This window comes from Alligator mississippiensis, chromosome 15, assembly GCF_030867095.1.
Source record: "Alligator mississippiensis isolate rAllMis1 chromosome 15, rAllMis1, whole genome shotgun sequence".
NCBI classification, from domain to species: Eukaryota; Metazoa; Chordata; order Crocodylia; family Alligatoridae; genus Alligator; species Alligator mississippiensis.
In genome coordinates, this window is record NC_081838.1 from 23504446 (window position 1) to 23526126 (window position 21681).

Consider the following 21681-nt stretch of genomic DNA (forward strand, 5'->3'; position numbering starts at 1 on the left):
GGATGTGACCCCGCAGCTCTGGGGTTTCTGAACCCCAGGAAGGGTGAGGACCACTGGAGCGGAGGCTGTTGCTCCCCATGTCCCAGACACCAGGCCCAGGGGCACCCGCTGCTGTGGGGAAGCGACAGGAAACAAGAACAAGGACTTTCCTTCTGCAACACCAGGGTAGCGTGTAGGATTCATCCTTCCCGGCTGGGCTAGGCCATGGCCATGCAGGACTCCATGGCTAGCTCTGCGCAGGTGTCCGCAAGGCTGTGGCCTCTGGAGACTGCACAGCTTCAGCACCGAGGCAGCGGTGGCGTGGCACTGTGCCAGGCCTTGCCCACACCTGCTGCCTCAGAGCACTGGAACCTGGAGTGGGCCCTGCCTGCCCCTCTGGCGGGTGAGCCGCCCATGGCTCTGGCCCGAGAAGGGGCAAGACGGGGGCAGCTCAGGCTGGGACAAGGGAGCCAGAGAAAGTACAAGCCTGGGATCCGGGGACCAGGGGTGGGTTATGCCGCGGTGAGGGAGGCAGGCACGACGGGGAACCTGAAGAACGGGTGTATGTGCCTACAGGACCCAGTTCTTGGTCTGTGAGTGCACACGCTGGACATGGAGAGCGAAGCCACGGCGAGGGGCAGGAGTTGCTGTTGGGCTAGGAGTAGGAGCCCCGGCTCATCCTGGCAGTGTCTGCTCTCCCCCGAGCCCCATGGCGATGCTGAGCAGGGCTACATGGTGCTAGTGATTGCCCATCCCATGGCAATGGTGCAGAGGCTGACTACAGCTCAGTGCTGGAGGGCAGTGATAGGATCAAGGCCAAGCTCATAGCGTGTAGGCCCTACCACTCCCTGGGACAGGGGCAGCTTGGAAGTGACCCCACGCCCAAGGAAGTAGGCTCCTGCAGCACAGCAGGGCTGTAGCCTGGCAGAGAGTAGGCATCTGTCCGGGGGGGGGGGTGCTGGGAGAAGAGGCAGCCAGGAGCAGGGAGGACTGGTGGGGGACTGGTCTGTTCCCACTACTGTGAGCCCTGTAGTTACCTGCACATGGGGACTGCCCAGGGGAGGGGCAGCAGGTGGCTGGGAGCCAGGGCTGGGCTGTGCCAGGGGTTTCGTGCCAGGACATGGAGTTGTTCTCTAAGCCTGGCTCTCTGGTCCCAACACAGGGGCTGCTCAGGGCTGGCTGGCAGGAGGGTCATGTCCTTGCACAGACCTGCTGCCTGCAGCCAGGCACCATCCTGGTACTCCCTGACCCAAGGCAAGTTCCGTGTCTGGGCACAGGCTGCAGGAGGGCCACAGCCAATGGCAGACTCAGAACAGGCCTCACCAGAGGGACAGGGATAGCAGAGAGCAGGGGACTCCAGCACCCTAACCCCACCCTGCTGCAGGCCCTGCCCAGCCCCAGAGACCTCCGCCCAGGGGCCAGGGAGAGAGAAACCCAACAGTGCACATGTCTGAGCCCAAACCTTGGTGCACATTTATTCTCCAACTAGCTGAAATAGCCGTTCTTTGCTGGGTCATTATTTCTGTAATTGCAGTGTGTATTTATTTTCAAAGAACTCAGTACAACACTTAGGTAAAAAATATTATTTACCTTTAAAAGAACAGTGCTCAACATATTATAATTTAATATTTAATGTGGAGAGAAAAAAAAAAGGTGAGCATGGATATAATAATGACAATTGAACTGAATTCACTGCATCCAGAATGGAGGAGTACCAGTTTGCCATCTCAGAAGCCAAGTAATCCCAGTGAATCAAAGCCCCAAAAAGGGTCAAGTGAAAAATAACCTGCCTATGATTTTCTTCAGGTGTTATTCAGGGATTTTGGAAGGTTTAGTCAATACCTTAACCATGCTCGAGTTGTAAGCAAGCATACAGACACAAAACGTACACTTCATTTTAATTATATAAAAAAAAGGCCTTGCACTCTTAAGCTCTCCTCACTTAGCCCCACCTCCCCAACCTCAAAAAAAAAAAAAAAAAAGAAGGAAGAAAAGGGAAAAAAGGTGTGCGTTGTCCAAAGCAGCATCCACTGCCAAAGATCAGAGCATTTAGCCTCCTCTGCCAGTGCCCCTGAATGGGGCTGTCCAGGCACCCAGCTAGATCACAAGCTGCTTTACGTCAGGCTTTTGTATGTCCTGTGCCCATGGCCATCCTGGGGTCCCCCCAGGCTGCAGGCGCTGTGCACTGAGCAAGCTGGAGCAGCACAAAGCAACAGCACACGCTGAACAGCCCTGCAAAAATTCGACACCGAGATGCTCCAGGGCAGGGAGAGTGACTTCTGGCCCGCAGTGCCAGGGCATCCAGCCCATGACACTTCCTACAACCTGTAGAGTGCCAGTAGGGGAGCAGCATCTGAACCCTGGCACACAGGGGGGCAGGACAGGTGCACAACCCCCCCGGACTTGACCCCAGCACGTGCAGGGCGGGGGCCAGGCCCCAGAGCCCAGTATGGCTGCAGATGGCCCCAACCACTCAGCTGGCCAAAAAGTTGAGTGCTGCTGCCCTTGAGCATGACCCAGGCACAGCCCGTCGGCCTGGTAAGAATCATCACCGAGGGCATCTCACCTCTACTTGTTTTGTTTTTATTAGAAGACAGACAGACAGACAGACAGACAGACAGACTCAGGCCCAAACCTGCAACAAGGAGCACCCAAATCCCACCTCCTTCCCCGCAACTGTCAAGGCACCTGGAAGGGTAAAATAAGTGCGCACTCAGGCTAAATCAGGGCTGAAGTGAAGGTGTGAATGGGCTGTAGCACGTTCCTTTGTGCTGTTCCTTTTCCTCCGTGGCCCCTCCGAAGGCTGCACAGGCTCCACGGGGATCCATTAAACTGTAGGAACGAGACACAGGAGATGTAGCAGTCAGAGGGACAGCAGTACTGGGCGCGCACTGACTTGGCGCTTGGCTCCACCTAGGGTCACTCCCTGCACCAAGGAGAGGAGATGCCTCTTTTCAACACACCCCCCACTGCTGGGTGCCCTGCGCTGCGCCAGCTCTGCTCCCGGCAGCACCCAGGCTGCAGCCCCTTCCCGGAACACGCAGGCCCAGAGCCCAGGCTGCCTGGGTGAGGGGAGGGGGGCGGTGACAGACACCCCTGCTCTGCCCCCCTCCCCCAAGAGCAAAGGGGCTGGCACAGACCGAGCCATGCAGCTCTCCTGGCACTCGCTCTCCTGTGCCCTGGGGCACCAAGGGGGCCCAGGGAGATAGGAGCTGTTGGCAGTGAGGTCAGAAGCTTTTTGCACTGACCCTGCCCTGCAGCCACAGGGACTAGGTGCTGGCTGCCAGGTGCTGACCAGGGATCTACACCCCTGGGCAGACCCCTTGCCCCTGCGCCCCAGGGCTCGCACCGAGGGGGTGGCCTTGCCAGCTGCCCCGTGGCCCCACATGCAGCCAGAGCTGCCATCTGCACAGGAGGCAGGGCAAGACCTGACCCCAGCCCAGGAAACAGCCCTATCCCAACCCATGGGAGATGGGACAGGGGTGAGGTAGCCCCTACAGGCCAAGGATCCGCATGCTAACAGCAGCCTCCCACCCACAGGAGCCACCAAGCTCCTGGCCAGGCCGGTGCTGGCACCTGGGCATGGAGGGTATAGACAGTGCCAGCATGACAACGGTCCCTCCCTAGCCTGGTTCTTCAACCCTCAAATCCAAGGGCACTGAGAGACCCACAGGAAGACTGCCCTGCCCCGAGGCAGCTTCCTGGGGCCAGCCCACAGCACCCCCTTTACCCACCGCCCCAGGCCCCAGCCATCCTCCCCTGGCTCAAGCCATCATGCTGATGCTCACCGGAGTTCTGCAAGGCTTCAGTCTCCAAGGTTTTGTTCTCCAAGGCTTAACTCACCAGGGCTTCATGCTCTGGGGCTTGGCTCACTGGGTCTTTGCGGGCTGACAAAGACGGAAGAGGGGATTAGAGCTTCCTGAGCGCAGGGACCAGGTCCCCGCTAGCCCAATGCTCCCAGTGCTACACAACAGCCCCTGCTGGCAAGAACATGCATATGCCAGGGTGATGGGTGCCCTTGTGACTCCCCAGACAGGACTGAGACCCAGGGCTCTGCCCAGCCTCCCTGGCACCACCCAGCAGCTACGGGGAGGCAGCGTGGGGCGGGATGAGGCCATCTGCCCACAGGCCTGCTCTGTGCAGAGCCACACAGCACTGGGTAGGGGAGAGAGAGGAGGGGGCTTTGCACTCATCATGCACTGCTTTGTAGAGCACTTGCAGGCAACTGGTGCCTCCCGAGTCTGGGGGGCACAATCTGTGGGCAGGCCAAAAGCCCCATTATCCACTCCTATACTTCTGTGACAATAAACTGAGTAACAGCACCATCTCAAAGCATTCACATAAGTCATCCTGTCTGCACAGGGCAAAGATTAGTGCGTCGGGTCAGAGGAACAGAAATGTTCCCCTGGCTTTCCATGACCACTTGGCTGTTGCTCCTAGGGAAGGGCCATGGGTCCACTAACAGGAACCCTGGCCCTCCAGGCAGCTGGACCACAGGATCCTGGCTATGTTTGTAGTCACACTCACAAATCAAATTCAAACCAAACTGAATAAAGAGTGTGTACTTAGCTTTGTGCCCTGGGAAGCTCTGTTGAGCTCTTTCTTTGACTGGTTGGTTCCACTGACCTGATGAGCAGCCAAAGCATGTACAGGCTGCCATGCAACTTCCTGCTGCGTCTTAAATTGGCAGGGCACCTAGCATTCCTGTCACAGATCCTGCCCCCCCCCACCTTACACTTCCCATACTTAAGGAGTCAGCCCCCTGTTACTTACCTTGTTAAAAGAATTGTAGACATTGGTCCTTTCTGCTGGCAAACTGTGCAATGATTTCAGGTATGTTGATAGTTTATTTTTTAAATCTGTAGTATTTCCAGGTTAGAAACACGAGCATCTGTCATCGTAGCCCTCAGGTACTTTTTCAGCTGCCAGTGACGAAAAGCTTCTCTCTACTAATGCCGTAGTAACTGAGCAGTTGGGTAAAGTGCAAAGAGGTTTCCCAGATTTGGAAGGGTATCAAGCAGTGACATTTTATTAAATAACTTCATTCTTCTTTCAAGCCGGGGGGCACTCCACTTTGCTACTCGTACCAGTGCTGCCATGCATTTCAGTTTGGAAGACACGTTGATCTCAGGCTGCAAATCCTCTTGAGCAATCTTGTAAGTTTTGAAAATGGTGCCTATGCTTTCCTCTGACGGGGTCTCAAAAGAGAGAACATCTTCCAGGGATTTGAAAACATTTAGGTCATTCCCAGCAAAGCCATCTTCCATGTCACTAATAAGGGTGTCCAAAGCTCTGTATAGTATTTCTGTCCTGTAACAGTCCTCTGGTTTCTCAAAGAAGGACATTTCCCCTTCTCCCAGTGTTCAGGGAACAACCCTTTTATGGAGGGACACAAGGTCCAGGATGCCCATTCTTCTGGCAAGGTTCATAAGGGTTGTTGAATACTTGGGACGCAAACTCCTCACTTCTCAGTCTTTGAAGTACAGACACTGTGGATTTAGCCATCACTGTTGCTCTACGAAATGAAAAGACTTTTGATTGAAAAGGTTTGGGTAGGTGACTGGTTTGCATAAGCACTCTCCTCATAAGTAGCATGCACTACAGGAAGTTGAAGTCTTGCAGGCAAAGTGCACAAGTTTTAACTCTAGCTTTTGAACCCCCCATGTTTGATTTCATCCAGCGCTTCAACTACTTCATCAAAATTTTCTAAAAGAGCTTTGATAGCCTCGACTTGACAGTTCCATCACATGTCACTGAGCGGTTTAAGAGTTACTGGTCCGCCAGAAAAAGAAGCAGTATCTCATTGGCTTCTTTCCAAGACTATTTATTCTAACAAAGCAGCCTTGATCAGCATGGCAAGTGAAGCACCGTCTGCAGCATCCTATAGAAGCCAATAAATCATTCTTATACTTCAAAAGGACTGGTTTACATATCGCAGTGTAAGAATGACTTTTTCATGCCTGGAGAGATCCATTGGCTCATCTGCAATGATTGCAAACACTCCAGCTTCCTTTGCTTCTCTTACTATTGAATTCTGGGACTTGAAGCCATAATTTCAAGCATTTCATTTTGACAGGAGCTGTGTAGGTAGGTGAAGAACTTGTCTCGGTTAATCATAAACCGCTGAATCACTTTGTTGTCTTCACTATGCAGTTTCATCAATTCCCACAAGTTTCCATGATTTGTGGAATGAGCTCCCTCAAAAGGTATGCCTCGGCGAGCACAAAACACAGTCTGTGATGCACTTTGTAAGTGTGCTCAGTTTTCATCCACTGTTTTTTTTCCTCTGTCAAGTTGTGATGCTTGGTCACCCATTTGGGAACTGCCAAATGCTCAACCACAGAAACAGAAAGCTGTATCCTGATGGACACTGTATGCAAGCCATTTGTGATCACTGTACCATTCTTTTCTGAATTTTCTTATTTTATTGCCAGACAGAGTGCCTGGAATACAATTATGGGCTGATACGGCCCTTCCTCAATATATTACAAAGCTGCATCTGGCCCAAAACAAGGGCCTCTGCTGCTGGAAGCTATACTAACATCTCTACAAGTGCTTGTGCATAATGTGGCAACCTAATCTAGAGGGTCACTCTCACTGTAGCTGCTTCTGGTACCAGAATTCAGAACTGCACTGCCTGTGCTCGGGGCTGGAGTTTCAGCCTTCTTTGAACAGAAAAAGTCCAAACTCAACAGTCTCTTTGCCATTCTGCAAAGCTAAAGAAAAGGTACATTATTAGTACCTGACAACAGTGAAACCTGGACTTAAGGCGTGTGTGAAAGGGACCTGAACTACCCTTGGATTTTATGTTCTCTTGGCAGGACAAGCACAAGAAGCAAAATAATGCAGAGTTGCAAGCAGCTTTTAGTTTTAGTTGCTTTGAATGGTTCAATGAGATATAGACTTCTCCCTTTTCAATCACGCACAAAGCATAGGAGAACTGGAGTTTCGAATCCCAATGATGTAAAAAGTTGAGCACTCCCTGGGAATGTTCAATTGCTTTTTCTGTTCTCCATGTTCTGGGAGCTCCCTGTATACAAGATGAATGCTCACTGATTTCCCTTTTTGCTTCATACCTCCCCTCCCAGAAGAATCAGCAAATCCCAAACTTTTCCACTTCAGAACCACTCAAAAAACCCACGTGGAGCTGGGTCTGCTCCACCTGTATTTGTGAGCAAGTTTTGCTTTGAGACAAAATAGCTGCCCCGATGCCTGAAAGCATCTGAGGGAGCTCCAAGGGAGCTTTTGGGCTATGTGGAGGGGGGCGCCGGCCTGTAAAGCCCACAACCCCTCTCGGGGACTGGAGGGGCCCAGCCCTGAGGGGACACAACTATGGCCCCCATGCACCCTGGGAATACAGGAGCCCAGGTCTGGGGAAGGGGGTGGGAACAGCCCCTGAAAGGGAAAAGGGGAGGTCGGGGGAGGAAGGGGCAGGTGAGACCGGCCTGGCCGAGTCCAGGCTGGAAAGCCAAATGTTGCTTCTCCGTACAGAAGCAGCGAGGCGCTGAGAACTCCCCTCTGTGGCAGCAAGACCCAGGAGCAGAGCCTGAGCGATGGCTGCTGCAGCTGCCCAGAGCAGCGATCCGACTCTGCGGCCCCAGAGGTACCCCCAGGGCTGGTCCCTGTTCAGCCCAGCCCCTGCCTGCATCCAGGGGTGATGGGGCCTGGTCCCTGCACCCTACAACTCCCCCTGCATGGATGTCTGAGACCCCCCAGTCACTGCCCGCTATGGCCCTCACATGCCCAGGCGTCCATCTGGTCCTTCTCCCTGAGATCAACTTCCACTTTGTTCTCTGCCTCCCTCCCTCCCCACCCCCACTTTCTCCTTTTGTCCCTTTCTCTGCATCTCGCAACACCCCCTCCCATCACCTTGTTCCTTCCTGCCCTGTTGTGAGGCCCAGTGCCCAAACCAGCTTTGCTAGAGACCAGCAGCCCCTTCACCATCCTCCTGGCCCATATCCCAGGACCCCTGCCGAAACAATGGCAGGGAGGAGCTGGCTGCAGGGACACACAGACCAGACACAAGACAATGTGATACCCTCCCGGCTCCCCACCCTGTGCTGCTGATGGGCAGGTGCCTCCCACACACCCTTGTCAATCACCCTCAGAGCCAGGGTCCCCCATGGCCTCCTGCTCACACTCACCCCTGGTCTGCTTGTAGCACTGCCGCAGTGTGGCCAGGTTCATTCAAAATCCCCCCTGCCAGTCCCACAAGGCCCTGCTTTTGTCATCCCAGAAGTCTGGGCCAACAGCCCCCTGCACCTAGCCCCCAGGTAGCTCCTGTGTCTGCGTCCCGCTGTCGTAGTGGAGGATTTGCTGGTTGTCCACATCACTGCTGTGGGTTAAGCTGCACACATCAGGCCGGGGTCCGACACCCCCGTGTAGAAATGCCAGTAGGATTGGAAGCCTGTGAGAGTGATGGGGTCAGCACTAGCAGGGCCAGATGCCAGTGCTCCCTACCACCTCCCACAGGGGCAGCCCCAAGGAACAGGCAGCACTGTGCTGACGACTGCTCTGTGCACGGGGTTTGGATCAGGCCCTGCCAGTCAGCATTGGAGTGAGACAGGCAGCTGCCCACATTGCTGCCAGACAGTCCCTAAGCCCCGCAATATTTCTGGCAAGCTATTTTTCCCTAGCAATGCCCCAGGCACACGGAACCAGGGCAGAGCCGTAAAAGAGAGGAGCAAGCAAAGCCCAGAGCAGCCTCTGGCTTCTTCTAGCTGCTCCTACACCTAGACTCATCACAGTGGTGCTCAGCCGCAGGCTCAAGGCCCCTCAGGAAACACCACCTCTTCCTTTCCACTTCTTTTTGACCCAGAAAAATACTAGAGCAGCTCCCATGAGGCAGAGACCCCAGGCCCCCCCATTGCTTACGGGGACCGGAGGAAGACACCAGGGTGTCATTCTGCTGCAGTGTCTCACGCAGCCGTACTACCAGAGATGGCACCAGTAAACCAGCACTGCGATGCAAACTTGGGAAAGGAAGCAGGTGCAACAGAAGCACCCCCTCTCCCAGACACCTGGGCTCCTCACCCCAAATCCTCAAGCCACGGGCTGGAACGGACCCCAGGGGTACGTCCAGCCCAACCCCTGCCTGAGGCAGCAAGATCAGCCCCGTGCAGCCCAGACACTTCCACCCTCCAGCCCCTTCCTACAGTGGCTGGCACCCTGAGGCCTTGCCCCTGTCCCAGGGACAGCAGGGGGACCGCAGACACCATGTCCTGCTGCAGAGAGCCCAGGCCATGCCCCCACTGCAGGAGGGGAACCCCCCAGGCTGGGCCAGGCTAAGCAGGGGGCAAATCCCTGACCCTGAGCAGAGGGGCAAGACCCTCCAGCCAGGACCCTGTGGGGTTGGTCCCAGCAACAGCATTGGCCCAGCCCAGCCCCCAACCCCAGGCTTACCAATGAATACACAGAAATGTTTCTTCTGTGCTGAAGCCTCAGCTTCCCCATCATTGGGATCAGCTCTGGTCTCTGCAAGAGAAAGACGCAGGATGAGCGCTCCCTACACAGACCTGGCCAGAGAACCAAGACATCCGGGCTCCCAGCCTCCCTGTGCTCACCCCCCAGAGACAGGCGAGAACCCAGGCATCCAGGCCCCCAGTCCCCATCCGCCTTCCTCCCCAAACTCACCAGGGATGTTGGTCCCATTCAGGCACTAGGTGTCCCCCTGCAGCATCTCCCTGGCCCTGTCCTGCACAGGCAACTCCAGCCTGTGCTGCCCAGGTACCTCCTGCTACGTGGGAGAGATCGGGGTGCTGCAGTCCCCCCCCAGAAAAGAGAGAACCCAGGCATTTGGGCTTCTGTCCCCACGTCCCATGCCCTGCTCTGTTCCCCTTCCTCCATCTCGCCACCTCCCAGACCATAGCAGGGTCCTCTCCCGGGACTGGGCTGCACCTGGACTGGGGCAGGCTAGAGGATGTTATTGGTGTTCCCTTCCCCCAAGAGGAGAATGTCATCACCCCCTGCTCTGCTTTCCTCTCACCCCCCCCCAAAGAACCCAGGCATCCAGGCCACCCTCCCCCCATTCTGGCCACTAACCTTTCCCCCCCCCTCTCAGTTTCCTGCACAAGCCACCCTGGCCCCACTCATCCCATGGAGCACCCAGATGCCCCAGGTCCCCGTCAATGGCTGTGCAGGGCCTGAGCAGGAGTCACCAGACCCCCAGCGTAGGCAAGGGGGCCCCTCACTCCAAACCCACAGCCCCTGCCCACCCCAGGCCTGCAGGTGCACCTCACTCCTCTCTCATGGGCAGGACTCTGGTACCCACATCACTGCCGCAGCCTTTTCCTGCTGGCCCTGGGGGCAAACAGGTGCTGCTGAGAACTGCCAATGCAGAAGCCCTGAACCATAAGTGCTGTTCTACCCAGCCCCCTTTTGAGTAGAGGCCCAAAGAGGAGTCAGAGGGACAGCTAGGGAACTGAGCAGGACCCAAGAACGAGCAGATGACAAAATAAGGGAAAATTTAGTAACGGGCTCGTGAGCAAGAGGAAGTACCCAGGAGAAAAGGGCAACAGCCAGACAGTTTGTCCCTGCATTGGCACAAGGATGAGTCAGCACCGAATCCCTTCCTACAAGGACGGCTCCGAACAAAGGTGCACAGCACCTGGAGCCAGTGGGGGCAGCTGGTCTCTGCCCTGTCCAGCACCACAGGCATTTGGGCCAAGTGAGGCCAATGGACTCACTGTGAGCTACAGAAAATCTCCCGGCAGCCAGACCCAGCCAGTGAGCTATGTTGCATCTCCCTGCCCGAGTCCTGGCCCCGCTGCTGCAGCAGTGAGACCCAAGGGAACCTGGGCCTGACTCTGTGCTACACCCAGAGGATTGGGGGCAGGGGGGTGGCTCAAGCCCCCCCAGGGGAAGTGATGTCCCAGGGTCAGTCCCGCCAGGTGCTGGGAGGGGTGGGGGGCTGGTGGTGCATTTTGGGAAGAGACCAGACCACAGCCCCACGGCGCAAGTGCAGGGAGCAGCGCTGCAGGGTCTGCTGGGAGCCTGGGACGGGGGAAGGAGCCACAGAGCCCGGGCATCCGGGGACAATGCTTTAATTAGTAGTCATTACAGTTGTGGCCCATTACCACCAATGACTCCCAGTACCCCCAGTGACCTCCCCCGCCCCCCAGCCCCAAAGTGCACGGGCCCAGGCCGCGGGCGCAGGTCAGACGGGCACCGGGTCCCGGCCATGGTTCTGCCGCTTCAGCACGAAGATCTTCTGTCCAGAGACGGTGACCAGGAAGCTGTGCTCGCCGAACACCACTGCGGGGCAGGGGCACGTGTCAGCGTCGGGGCAGCCCTGCCGGCTCAGGGGACACGCGAGTGCCCGCCAGCAGCAGGACTCACTCACCCGAGAGGCGCTTGAAGGGGGGGTCGTGGCTGCGCTGCAGCCGCAGGCCGCAGGCCGTGCCCACCAGCTCCGCCACCACCGCCGCCGCCACCTCGTCGTTCTCCAGCTCCCCCGACGACTGCGAGGCACGGGGTCAGGGGGGGCCCGGCCACGTGGGAGCCCCCCAACCCCGCCACACCCTGGAGCCCCCGCCCCTGCTCCTGTCCCCCGCACCCCCCGCCCCGGCGCGCGAGCTCACGGCCAGGACGGCGCCGTCGCACAGCACGAGGTATCCGAGCTGCTCCGGGATCCGCTCAAGCCCCTGCGTCAGCGCCGTGGTCTGCAGGGTCGGGGGTCGCGGGTCAGACATCAAGCCTGGGACCCTACTGCCCCCCGCCCGGCCGCACTCACTCACCATGACTGCAGCCGCCGGCTGAGCGCGCCCCGCGCGCCCCGCCCCGCCCCCTTATCCCATTGGCCCGCGCCGCTGCCTGTCACCGCCCGCCGGGAGCCGGCGGTCGTCGATTGGCTGCGTCCTCCTGGGGGGCGGGGCCCGGACGCGCAGCCGCTTCCGGGTTCTGGGGGCAGGGCTCGGCCGCGGGGCATCATGGGAGTGCGGGCAAGGGGGCTCCTGCCGTAGAGGATCACGGGAGTGCGGGCATGGGAGCTCCTGCCGCAGGGCATCACGGGAGGGCAGGCAAGGAGCTGGGGGGGGGCTCCTGTCCTGGGGTATCTTGGAAGTGCGAGTAAGGGGGCTTCAGCTGCAGGGCATCATGGGAGTACGGGCAAGGGGGCTCCTGCCGCAGAGGATCATGGGAGTGCAAGCAAGGGGGGCTCCTGTCTCGGGGCATCATGGGAATGCAGCTAAATCACAGGAATGCAGCCAAGGCAGCTTCCTGCCTCTGGGGATGATGGGAGTGTGGGTAAGTAGGACTCCTGCCCCAGGGCATTCTGGGAGTGCAGCTAAGGGCACAGGAGCCCCAGGGCATCATGGGAGCGCAGCCGGGGGACTTTCACTCCTCCCCCCCGCTCTCCTGTTCCAACCCGCGGGAACCCAGCCGCAGACCCCCTCCCAGGCCTGGGAAAGGGGCTCGAGCTGTGCAAGGGCATCGGCTGTGCCTCATCGGCACCGCTACAAGGAAGATTAACATCATCGACTATTTTTGTTAGGTGCAGCCGAAAACGTCACTGACAAGTGGTGCAGCCACAGGGCGTACGCAGGCAGGGGCACAGCCTGGCAGCGCAGACACCGGCGTCTGGCCATCAGCCTGTGGGGGGAAGGGGTATGGGGTCTGTGGGGGGCCCAGATGCCTAGGTTCTCTCCCCATGCGTGAAGGGTCCCAGGTGCTTGTGTTGTCCCCTGCACCGGCAGGATGGATTTGATCAAATCCATTGAAATTATGATTTAATTTGGGATTGAAATCTCTCATCAGGGAGTCTCGATTTACCCAGTGTTTTCTACAAAAAGCGCATTGCTGCTGGAGGTGCTGCAGAACAGTGTCGTGTCGTATGGAGAGGTCGACGTGCCACGAGACAGAGGGCTGCGTGTGCACGAGGGAGTGGGAAAAAGTGGAATAGGAAAGTCCAGCCCAGCCTGGCCCGGCACATCCTGCCACCAGAGGCGACCCAAACAGGGTGTGGGGCCCACGGGAAATCAGCCCATGCAGGGACCCACCCCCACTCTGGCCCAGGCCCAGCAGAAGCTACAGCAGCAGCAGGGGATAGCAAATGACTGGACACGGAGCCACCACTCCGCCCGACTCTACGCCACCACTGCTCCACCCAGCTCTGCGGGGCCCCCCAAAGCGCGGGACCCAGGGTGGTCACCCCGATTCGCCCTCCCCGAGGGACAACCCTGCCTGCCACAGCTCCTCTTAACAAGGGTGGCGCCTGTGTCAGATCCTATCCACAGTGCCCGAGTTATGGGAAACTGCCAGGTTTTGTCACCCAGACTCCTGGGGCCAGGGGTCTCCTGGCCAGGGAGTGGTGGCTGGGGGATGAGTGTCTGGGAGCCCGGAAACCTGAGCTGTGTGGGAGGGGGTGAGGGGAGGCTGCAGGGGTGAGAGCTGGCAGACTGGATGCCTGGGTTTCCTTGGCCTTTGGTGCTTGGAGGGTCCCAGTGCCCAGCAACCCTGTGACCCCCATTGTCTCCTGCAGGATGCAGCAGGGCCCATGGGCACTAACCGTCACAGGCACCCCAGCCCCATGGCCCTGGAAGCAGTGCTGGAGGCGGAGTTGTCCTCTAGGCAGGTGGCCGGTGCCCCCTGCAGCGAGGCCCTGCTGCCCTGTGGTGCCACCAGAATGGGAGCCCCATGGCTGTGTCGTGTTGCCAGATTTGGCCCTCAGTACATAGCCTGTGCAAGCTGCACTAGGACCCCCAAGACCTCCTAGAGCAGCACTGGGCTGGGGGCTCTTTGCCCTCAGGCACCTCTCACCCCTCTTCTCCTTCCCTGCCACCTGCCGCGGTCCCAGCCCCTGTGGCACTGCAGGGGATTATCGTGGACGTGGATGCCACTGGTACATACTCGGGACCCTGCCTCCCCCAGACCCGGGTGCAGGGGGACCTGCAGACACCCTTTAACAGGGTTTTGTTAGGTTGACGAGGGGGGCTGCTACCCCAGGGGATCATGGGAGTGTGGGCAAACGCATGGGAGCCCTAGGGGATACTGCCTCAGAGGCCTAGGCTTCTTACTGATTTATTGGTCCCATTTTCTGCACACAGTGACCAGCAATCCCTGACCCCCTAGGGGTAGTCGGCGTGGCGGGCCCAGGGCAGGCGAGTGCGCAGCAGCAGGAGGCAGGCAGTGGCTCCAAGGGCCAGCAGCAGCGCCAGGCCCAGCGCGATGTAGGCACCCGTGGTCAGCCAGAAGGCAAAGAGGTAGAGGCCACGGTGGCAAAAGTGTGGGTTCCCAATGGCTACGTACTCCGGTGGGTAGATGGAGTATACCCACACGTTGCCTGTGGGGTAGAGGTCATGGGAGGGCAAGGGTCAGTGGTCATGCAGGGGCAGAGTCAGGCTGCCTGGGGTGGGGCCAGAGGTCACTGCTGGGGGCAGTTCACAAAGTCACAGCTAGCTGGGAAGATGTAGGTGGGGAGTCAGGGGTCACACCCAACTGGGAAGGGGTCATTTCTAGAGAGAATTTCAAGGGGTCACAACTAGATAGGAACTGGGAAGTGCGACGGGGTCATACCCAGCTCTGGAGGTCAGGAAGGGGTCAGGGGTTACTGCTAGGGGGGAAATCAAGGGGGTCACAGCTAGCTAGAACATTGAGATGGGGGTCTAGAAAGGATCAGAAGTTATTGCTAGGGGGGACTTTGAGGGGTCACAGCTAGCTAGGAAGATGCAGGTAACGGGTCAGGGAAGGCCACAAGAGGTCAGAGGTCACTGCTGGAGAGGTGGGAAATGCAAGCTAGAGGGGCCTGGTATACAAGCAGCCCTATGAGAGGGCTGCCACTGAGAGATCAAAGGTCAAAACATCCCACTCCCTCTCTCCCCAGTGGACTCAGGCATCTGGGCCTGTGACTCACCAGCGATGAACCAGGCGAAGAGGAAGAGGAGGAAGAGCGCATGGCAGCCCCAGACTCCAGGCTTCACTGGGGGCGGCTCAGCCCCATCGCCACAGGGCAGGCAGGTCAGCATCAGGCTCAGCAGGGCCACGACCCCCATGCCCAGCAGGTAAACGGGCACCAGGGGCTGGCAGGGACACTGCCGCAGGTACACAGCCCCTGGGGGAGCGTGGGGTCAGTGAGGGGGCAGAAGGGGGGATCTGCACTGCCCCATTGAGGGGTTTGGACTCACCAACCGCAACACAGGCGACCGGGAGCGCCGACAGCACCAGCTTCCCCAGGCCTGGAAGAGACACAGGGTCAGGAGGAGCCTGGGGCAGGGGTCAGCCAGGGGGGACAGGGGGCACTTACAGGTCAGGGCAAGGGTCACAGGGGAATCCTCAGGGTCCCGCAACAGCGGCACGGAGCTGTCTTCAGGATCTGCAGCCATCGCGGGGCCTGGAGTGGGGGGGGGGGATTCGAGACAATGGGGACCCCCCTGGACTGCCCCCCCAGCCCTGCCAGTGCCCCTTGCTCCCAACCCACAGCCCCCTTCCCAGTTCTCCCAGTAACCTACTGGTCCCAGGTCAAAACTTCTACCTTTAATGAGTCTTTCCTGCCCCCAGGGCCGCCCCTTTATAGCCCCCACCCAGGAAGAGGCAGCTGAGGTGTGTGCCTTGCCCCTCGGCAATATAATTGGGGTTGTGTGGAAGCGAGGCCTTGTCTTAAATCCAGCTGTAGGTGTTTGGGCTCCCAGGCTTTGTTCTAAGCCCAGCCCCTTGCAGAACCCAGGCGTCTGGGCTCCCAGCCCCCACTTCTCTCACAGCCATCCCTTATCCCCTCTTAGACAGCAGGGAGAGGACCCAGCTCCTATCCTTTAGTTCCAGTTTCAAAGGGGAAGAAGTGGAGTCTTGCACATCAGAGTGGGAAGCCCAGATGCCTGGGTTCTCTAGGACAGCAGTGGCTGAGGGGTGAGAGCAGGGGGGGCTGGGCACCCAAATGCCTGGGTTCCCTTCCTGTAGCCACAGGCCACCACAGGCCGCCGTCGTTACTGCTGAGTGGGGCTGATAAAGAGTTCCTGTCACCAGATCTGTACAGTGGGGGAGGGGCGGGGGGGGGGCAGTCCCTGCCAGGCCCCGATCCAGGTGTCCTGGGGGGCACTGCATGGGGGGGCAGGGCAGGGGCCTTCCCTCTCCAGAGATTCCAGTAGCTGGTGGGGGTACTTGTAGCTCTGATATCCCCCAAGTGTACATGGAACGAGTCCTTCAGGTCTCAGCTCAGGTCCCACTAGGGCACTGCCCCCTTCTCCAGCCTTGATACCCCCACATCTGCCCCAGCCCAGCTCCATGGAGGTGAGTTGTGGGGGTTGAACAGGACCCAGAGAGGCAGCTCCCTGCTCTCCCACAGCACACACAGAACCCAGGTGTCCGGGATGCCCCCCACCAACTTCCCCCCGCAGTCACCTACCCGCCTCGGGGGGCTCCAAGCTCTGTGACCCCCCGCCAATGGCTCGGGGCAGAGCGGGCGACAGGACTGCCACAGCCACACAGCACAGCCAGGCCAACAGCTGAGCTGTGACTTCCTGCCCACCCCCTCCCCCCCGCTGCAGGAGAGGTGGGGCTGCAGGTCTGGAGTGAGGGGCACTGGTGGGGGTGGGGATGGAGGTGGGGCTGCGGGGCAGGAGTGAGGGGCACTTGTTGAGCTGGGGGTTGCGGGTTGGGAGTAAGGGGCATTTGCAGGGCTGGGGGGTCGGTGGTCAGGGGCACCACTTGGGCTGGCACAGCTGCGGGATGGGAGTGAGGGGCTCCAGTCAGGGAGCGGGTAGGTCACAGCTTCCTTCCCACCCCCCATCAATCCCCCCTCGTTCTCCACAGGCACCACACGACCCTTGGCCCTGTCCTGGGCTTTATTGGAGCCACAAGCAAGGTACAGCAGGACCCCCTCCCCGTACTCCCTTCCCAAAGTCGTCCTGGGTCCATGGTGCTTAGGGTGACCCTGGATGCCTGGGTACCCATGTGGGTCTGGAGCTGGGGGTGCGGCTCCAGTGCACCTCAGTGCTGCGTCGCCTGAAAGAGAAAGGAAGGAGGTGAGTCCCCATCTGTCCCTGTCACAGCCCGCGGCCAGCCCTGCAGGGTGGCTGGCTCTGGGGTGGGGCCTGCTGGGAATAAGAGGCACTCACAGGGCGCTTGCGGAGCCGGGGGCCACAGATGCAGCCAGCACAGCTGTTGAAGAACTGCACAGTGCAGAGCAGCAGCTCCAGCACGGCTCCCCCCAGGATCAGTGAGAAAAGAATGATGTTGAACTTCACCACGTCCGGCGGGTTGTGGCATTTCCCCCAGAGTTCCGGGTGGAACAGGTAGCTCGACTTCCTGCGGGGGGTAGGGGGTCACCCTGGATTGGCCCCCAAAGCCCAGCCAGTGCCCCTCACTCTTGACCCGCATCCCCTGCCTCTCCAGCCCCCCCACCGGTGCCCCTCACTCCCAACCCTCGCCCCCCCAACCTGAAGTCATCATCATCGTCGGACTTCCAGGGTGGGCCCTGGAAGGGCCGTCCCCAATCTGAGAGGTTGCCTTCGGGCAGGAGATACTGGCACAGGGGCCCGCGGACCAGTGCCAGCCCCGACACCGTCATGGCATAGATCGCACCCCCTATGCCCAGCACCGCCATCAGCATGGACAGGAACATCTGCAGGGGCAGGGGAGGGCTGTTAGCCAGGGGTGGGGGCAGGATCAGGATCAAGCCATCCGGTGCCCCTCACTCCTGCCCTGCAGCCCCTGCGCCCCCAGTATCCCTCACTCCTGACCTGCAGCCCCTCCCCCACCCTGCTGGTGCCCCTCACACCCAAACCCCAGCCCCTTGATTTAGGGCAGGGGTCTCTCACCCCGCAGCGGTTCCCGCAGCAGCCCCGATGCCCAGCTGCCTGGAAGTGGATGGCGGTGATCACAATCTGGAAGGAGAAGAGAGAAGGGCAAAGACCCTGGTCTGGCCTGCACCCCGCATCCCCTGGCTTAGCTCCCAGTCCCTCCCCATCTGCCCAGCGTCCCTCGTACCAACAGGCCGCCGCCAACAAGGCCACCCATGTACATCACCTCCGGGGTGAGGTGGGCGCCACCGCCATGCACAAACTGGGTCTCCCAGTTGGGGAAGAAGAGCAGCACATTGCAGATGGCGCAGAGTACAGCCAGGGGACAGAGCGCGGCTCCCAACACCCGCGAACAGGCCCCGGGGCACATGGTGGCTGCGGGGCCTGCTGGGGCTGCGGAATATATAGGTTGGGGGCGGGTGTGGCTGCTCCTGGAGTTTGCCCCACGGGCAAGATAGCAACTGCGGGGGCGGGGGGCTATGAAGGGAGGCTCCCCCAGGCTCAGATGCCTGGGTTCTGTGGGAGGGGAGGGGTTGGAGGGTGAGAGTAGAGGGGCCTAGATACCTGGGGGGGCAGGGGCTGGGACCCCACATACCTGGGTTCCTGATTGGCGGGGGGTGCAAGGGGGGTAGACAACACAAGTTATGACACTGATTATTTAACAAGCTTTTCTGTTCTCAGGGCTAAGGCCCCATAAATGCCACCTTTGCCCTACAGCCCTGGGTTCAACTTGTGGACCAGGGGGAACAGGTAGGGAGGAGGCACCCACAGACAACCCAGGGGCTGGGGCCTGGGCACCCCCCCCACCAGCTGCTCCCAGAGAGCCCAGGCATCCAGGTCTCCAGCCCCCTGCTCTCACTCCTCAGCCCCTCCCACCCCAGAGAACCCAGGAGTCCGGGGTCTAGGAGCTCCAGGTGCTGTGGCCTTGAGCTGTGACCTGCCATCAAGGCCTTGGCTCGATCGATTGGGGCAGGGACCAGGGGTTTCCTGTGGAACCCAGGCATCTGGGTCTGCTCAGGTCCTGGTTACAGGGTGGAGCAGCCCCTTGAACCCTGCCCCCAGGCCCAGGGGGTGGGGGGGTGCTATCTGCACATGCAGAACGCAGGCGTCCAGGACATGCCCCAACCTGGTGGCACAGACACACATGTGGGCCCCACAGGTCCAGGACACATGCGTGTGGCCTAGCCCTCACTATCATGCTTGTGTCTGTGTCCCTAGGTCAACCCCAACCCCCTCAGGAGTCCTGGAGGCCCCCAGCCCTTTTGGCACCGAAGCAGCCCCGGATGCCTGGGTTCTCTCCCCACTCTGGCTCCTCCATTCCCAGCCTGGGAGGGACCCTCCCATCGCCACCCACCCCCTCCCCTCAGTACCCTCACAGAGACCCTGCTGCCGACCACAGCCCTCCCCCACCTCAGTGCTGCACCGCAGCCCTCCCCCCCCCCCCCCCCAAGAGAGGCAGAACAGCTCAATTCTATGGTGTTTATTTGCCGCTCAGACACCTGGGGGGTGAGAGCAGAGGGGCTGGGGGCCCAGATGCCTGGGTCCTTCTGCCATCACCCCTCTGCCCCCCCAGGCTCTTTGGCACCCCCCCCATCCCCCCGCAGTACACGGAAGGGGGCACCATGTCCAGGTACCACCACATCGGCGAAGCCGAGCACCCACTGGCGGCTGTGCTCCTGCCGCGCTGGGTCCTCGCTCAGCCCTTGCCAGGAATCCTCATCCCCATGCCGCTCGAACAGGTCCCCAGCCACCACCACAGTGCCCAGCATTGTGCCCCGCACCACCACACTGGTGTGGGCGGCCACGTGGCCCGGTGTGGCCACCACTTCCACGTGCCCAGGGTCCAGGGCATGCGGCCGACCCTCCACCAGCCCCACAGGCAGGTACTGGTCAGCGCCTGGCGCGCTGCGGTCGAAGCCCACGAGCAGCTCGGCCGCAGGGAAGAGGTTGAGGTTGCCAGCATGGTCTGAGTGGCCATGGGTGCAGACCACGTGCTTGATGTCAGCTGGTGCCAGACCCTCACCCACCAGCGCTGCCAGGAGCCGCTCGCGACCCCACGGGCCCCCTGTGTCCACCAACATGGGGAGCGGTCCCCGCAGCAGCGTCACTGTCCCGTCAGCCCGCGCACCACCATCCGGCGTGGGCTGGTGGTAGCCCTCCTGCAGCACCACCACCGTGTAAGGGCTGCCCATGATCCGCCGTGTGCCCAGCAGCGCCGTGCGCACTGAGGGTGCAGCCCCGGGGTCGGTCATGGGGGGCTGCGGGTCACGGAAGGAGGGTGGAGGCGTGGGGGAGTCAAGGGTGCAGGCCCCAGAGGTCAAAGGCTGCAGATGGATGAGACCCCTCCAGAAGCTGGAGGTCAGGGTTCCCGGCTCAGCAGATCAGAGAGGATCCCGAGGTGGATTCATGGGGGCAAGGCCTGCAGAGGTCACAGCTGGGCTGTCGTCCAGTAGGCTTGAGTAGAAGGGGCTCAAGGGACAAGGCCGCTGGAGGTCCAAGGTGACAGGGTCGTAGGTGTCTGTATGCGACTGTAACAGCACAGGAGATTAGAGTTCAAGGGTCATGTAGCTTGCTTAGGTTGGAGATCAAAGAGTGCCATGGGGGGGGGGGGCAGGGGTGAGCTTGCCGGCGCCCAAAGCAGCCCCTACATGGTCCGGACCGCCCCTAGGGTGTCCCCGAACAGTCCTGCCCCGCTCCCCCGCTTCAATGGTCTCACTCCTTTACCCCCCCCGCCCGTCACTGAATGGTTTCACCCAATACCCCGGGGGTCCTCCATCCCTTAACGGGTCCCTTTAATGGTCTGTCCCTCCCCCCCTACAATTACCGCCACGATGGTCTCGCCCAGCAGCGGAGCCCGCACACCAGAGGTACGGTCCGGGGGGGGGGGCACTCATCCTCCTCGGAAGTGACCTATAGGCGCGCCTCCTCTATACCCCGCACTGGGTGCTGCCATCTTGGAAATGGCGGCCTTCACGTAGTGGGGGCTGCCATTTTGGAAGCAGCCAATGAACGGGCGGCGGCGAGGGATAAAAAGCTTCCCAGGGGTTTTCGCGGGGCTGACCTGCGTTTTCCTTAAAGGAAGAGGGAGGGGATTTGGGAGAAGAGGTCTGAGCTGTCTCTCGCCGCTAGGGTGTGGCCTGGAAATGCCCTGTTGCCCCCAACCCTAGACATCCCTAACACAGCCACGAAGGGGTTAAAACACATGGGCTTTAATGTGGTGCCACTCGCTCCCTCCACGTGGGGAGGGGCTGGTGCTGCACCTGGGCGGGGGCAGATAGCCCCCGCCCCCCCCCCTCCCCAATAGTGCACAACCTCCTCCCACTTGCTCAGAGCTCGCTGGGGTCATGCTGCGGGCGGCATCTGTGTCTTCCTCCTCCTCCTGGTTCCCGTGGTCCCCTTTGCTCCTGGTCCAGACCTCGTCCAAGCAGGCTACAGGCAGGAAGGCCGGGGGCAAGCCCCCACAATGCAGCTGAGTCTGGGGCATAGCCAGCACCAGCACTAGGGCAGGCAGGGGCTGCGGGTCCGGCAGGGCAGGGGGTTGTTTACCCACGTCCCTGGCCCCCGGCACATGGCCCTCGCAGAGGAACTTCCTCAGCAGCCGCTTCTGGTGTTGGAAGTACCAGTCCTCCAGCGGCTCCTCATAGCACTCCAGCATCACCTCGCACTGCAGGGGGGGCTCACAGAAGCTGTAAGAGCCCCCCTCCCTGGGCCTCCACTCCTGGCCCACAGCCCCTGCCCCACCAGCCCTGCCAGGGCCCCCACTGCCAACCCACAGCCCCCCACTAGGCCTGACCTGCTGCTTCAGCTGAGTGACCTCCACCGAGGGCTCATCCCACAGCTCTGGGGGGGACGCCCCGGTCCACCTTCACCCCCTTGTGCACCAGGTTGCGCAGGGTGCTCATGGTCTGGCTCTGGCTCTGGCCCTGGGGAAGGGGTTGGGAAGGTCTGAGGCGCCAGGGAGGGAACCCAGGCC

The 21681-nt window shown here is 60.1% G+C and overlaps 3 protein-coding genes and 2 long non-coding RNA genes across 9 annotated transcripts; 1 reads left to right on the forward strand and 4 right to left on the reverse strand.

The window, feature by feature from the left end:
* Positions 1–1552: 1552 nt before the first annotated feature.
* LOC106739436 (uncharacterized) lies at positions 1553–9978 on the reverse strand. 3 transcript variants are annotated; one of them, XR_002086755.2, is made up of 5 exons: positions 9613–9978; positions 9382–9453; positions 4753–8386; positions 3768–3866; positions 1553–2811 (listed from the first exon to the last, which is right to left on the reverse strand). It is a non-coding gene; the product is annotated as an uncharacterized LOC106739436 (long non-coding RNA). The 3 variants fall into 3 exon arrangements; XR_002086754.2 differs by having other exon boundaries at positions 4753–7009; positions 8124–8386; positions 9382–9974; XR_002086753.2 differs by having other exon boundaries at positions 4753–6695; positions 8124–8386; positions 9382–9972.
* A 1027-nt stretch (positions 9979–11005) lies between these two features.
* LAMTOR4 (late endosomal/lysosomal adaptor, MAPK and MTOR activator 4) lies at positions 11006–16674 on the reverse strand. Of its 3 annotated transcripts, XR_009457221.1 has the most exons (6): positions 16313–16674; positions 15218–15304; positions 15099–15149; positions 14828–15025; positions 13992–14257; positions 11574–11639 (listed from the first exon to the last, which is right to left on the reverse strand). XR_009457221.1 is itself a non-coding variant. In XM_019476587.2 (4 exons), the coding sequence occupies exons 1-4, from the start codon at positions 14867–14869 to the stop codon at positions 11135–11137; spliced, it is 339 nt and encodes a 112-aa protein (XP_019332132.1). In that variant the 5' UTR covers positions 14870–14911; the 3' UTR covers positions 11006–11134. The 3 variants fall into 3 exon arrangements, 2 of the variants coding, with proteins under 2 accessions (XP_019332132.1, XP_006266386.2); XM_019476587.2 differs by lacking the exons at positions 13992–14257; positions 15099–15149; positions 15218–15304; positions 16313–16674 and adding exons at positions 11006–11232; positions 11321–11438 and having other exon boundaries at positions 11559–11639; positions 14828–14911; XM_006266324.4 differs by lacking the exons at positions 13992–14257; positions 14828–15025; positions 15099–15149; positions 15218–15304; positions 16313–16674 and adding exons at positions 11006–11232; positions 11321–11438; positions 11715–11817 and having other exon boundaries at positions 11559–11639.
* Positions 14087–16805, forward strand: LOC109280434 (uncharacterized). The gene is made up of 3 exons (XR_002086756.2): positions 14087–14177; positions 14798–14931; positions 16720–16805. It is a non-coding gene; the product is annotated as an uncharacterized LOC109280434 (long non-coding RNA).
* MBLAC1 (metallo-beta-lactamase domain containing 1) lies at positions 16734–19960 on the reverse strand. Its single transcript, XM_019476589.2, has 5 exons — positions 19736–19960; positions 17727–17792; positions 17346–17530; positions 17025–17214; positions 16734–16911 (listed from the first exon to the last, which is right to left on the reverse strand). The coding sequence occupies exons 1-5, from the start codon at positions 19958–19960 to the stop codon at positions 16897–16899; spliced, it is 681 nt and encodes a 226-aa protein (XP_019332134.2). The 3' UTR covers positions 16734–16896.
* A 185-nt stretch (positions 19961–20145) lies between these two features.
* CNPY4 (canopy FGF signaling regulator 4) lies at positions 20146–21631 on the reverse strand. Its single transcript, XM_059717892.1, is given in 5 exon segments — positions 20146–20236; positions 20533–20779; positions 21035–21137; positions 21255–21555; positions 21557–21631. Coding segments are annotated over 4 exon segments (639 nt in total). The 5' UTR covers positions 21611–21631; the 3' UTR covers positions 20146–20236; positions 20533–20598.
* Between the last annotated feature and the right edge of the window lie 50 nt (positions 21632–21681).

What these genes read in the sequence shown, in the direction of transcription:
- LAMTOR4 (XM_019476587.2), bottom strand. Translation starts at nt 14,869, where the DNA reads ATGCGCTCTTCCTCCTCTTCCTCTTCGCCTGGTTCATCGCTG. An exon ending in CTTCGCCTGGTTCATCGCTG is followed by an intron (nt 11,640 to 14,827) that starts GTGAGTCACAGG and finishes CCGACCCTGCAG; the next exon opens with ACCACGGCGCTGACGCAGGG. An exon ending in GCGACGGCGCCGTCCTGGCC is followed by an intron (nt 11,439 to 11,558) that starts GTGAGCTCGCGC and finishes CGTGCCTCGCAG; the next exon opens with TCGTCGGGGGAGCTGGAGAA.
- MBLAC1 (XM_019476589.2), bottom strand. Translation starts at nt 19,960, where the DNA reads ATGACCGACCCCGGGGCTGCACCCTCAGTGCGCACGGCGCTGCTGGGC. An exon ending in AGCGGCTCCTGGCAGCGCTG is followed by an intron (nt 17,793 to 19,735) that starts GTGGGTGAGGGT and finishes TTCTCCTTCCAG; the next exon opens with ATTGTGATCACCGCCATCCA. An exon ending in GCTGCGGGAACCGCTGCGGG is followed by an intron (nt 17,531 to 17,726) that starts GTGAGAGACCCC and finishes CTGCCCCTGCAG; the next exon opens with ATGTTCCTGTCCATGCTGAT.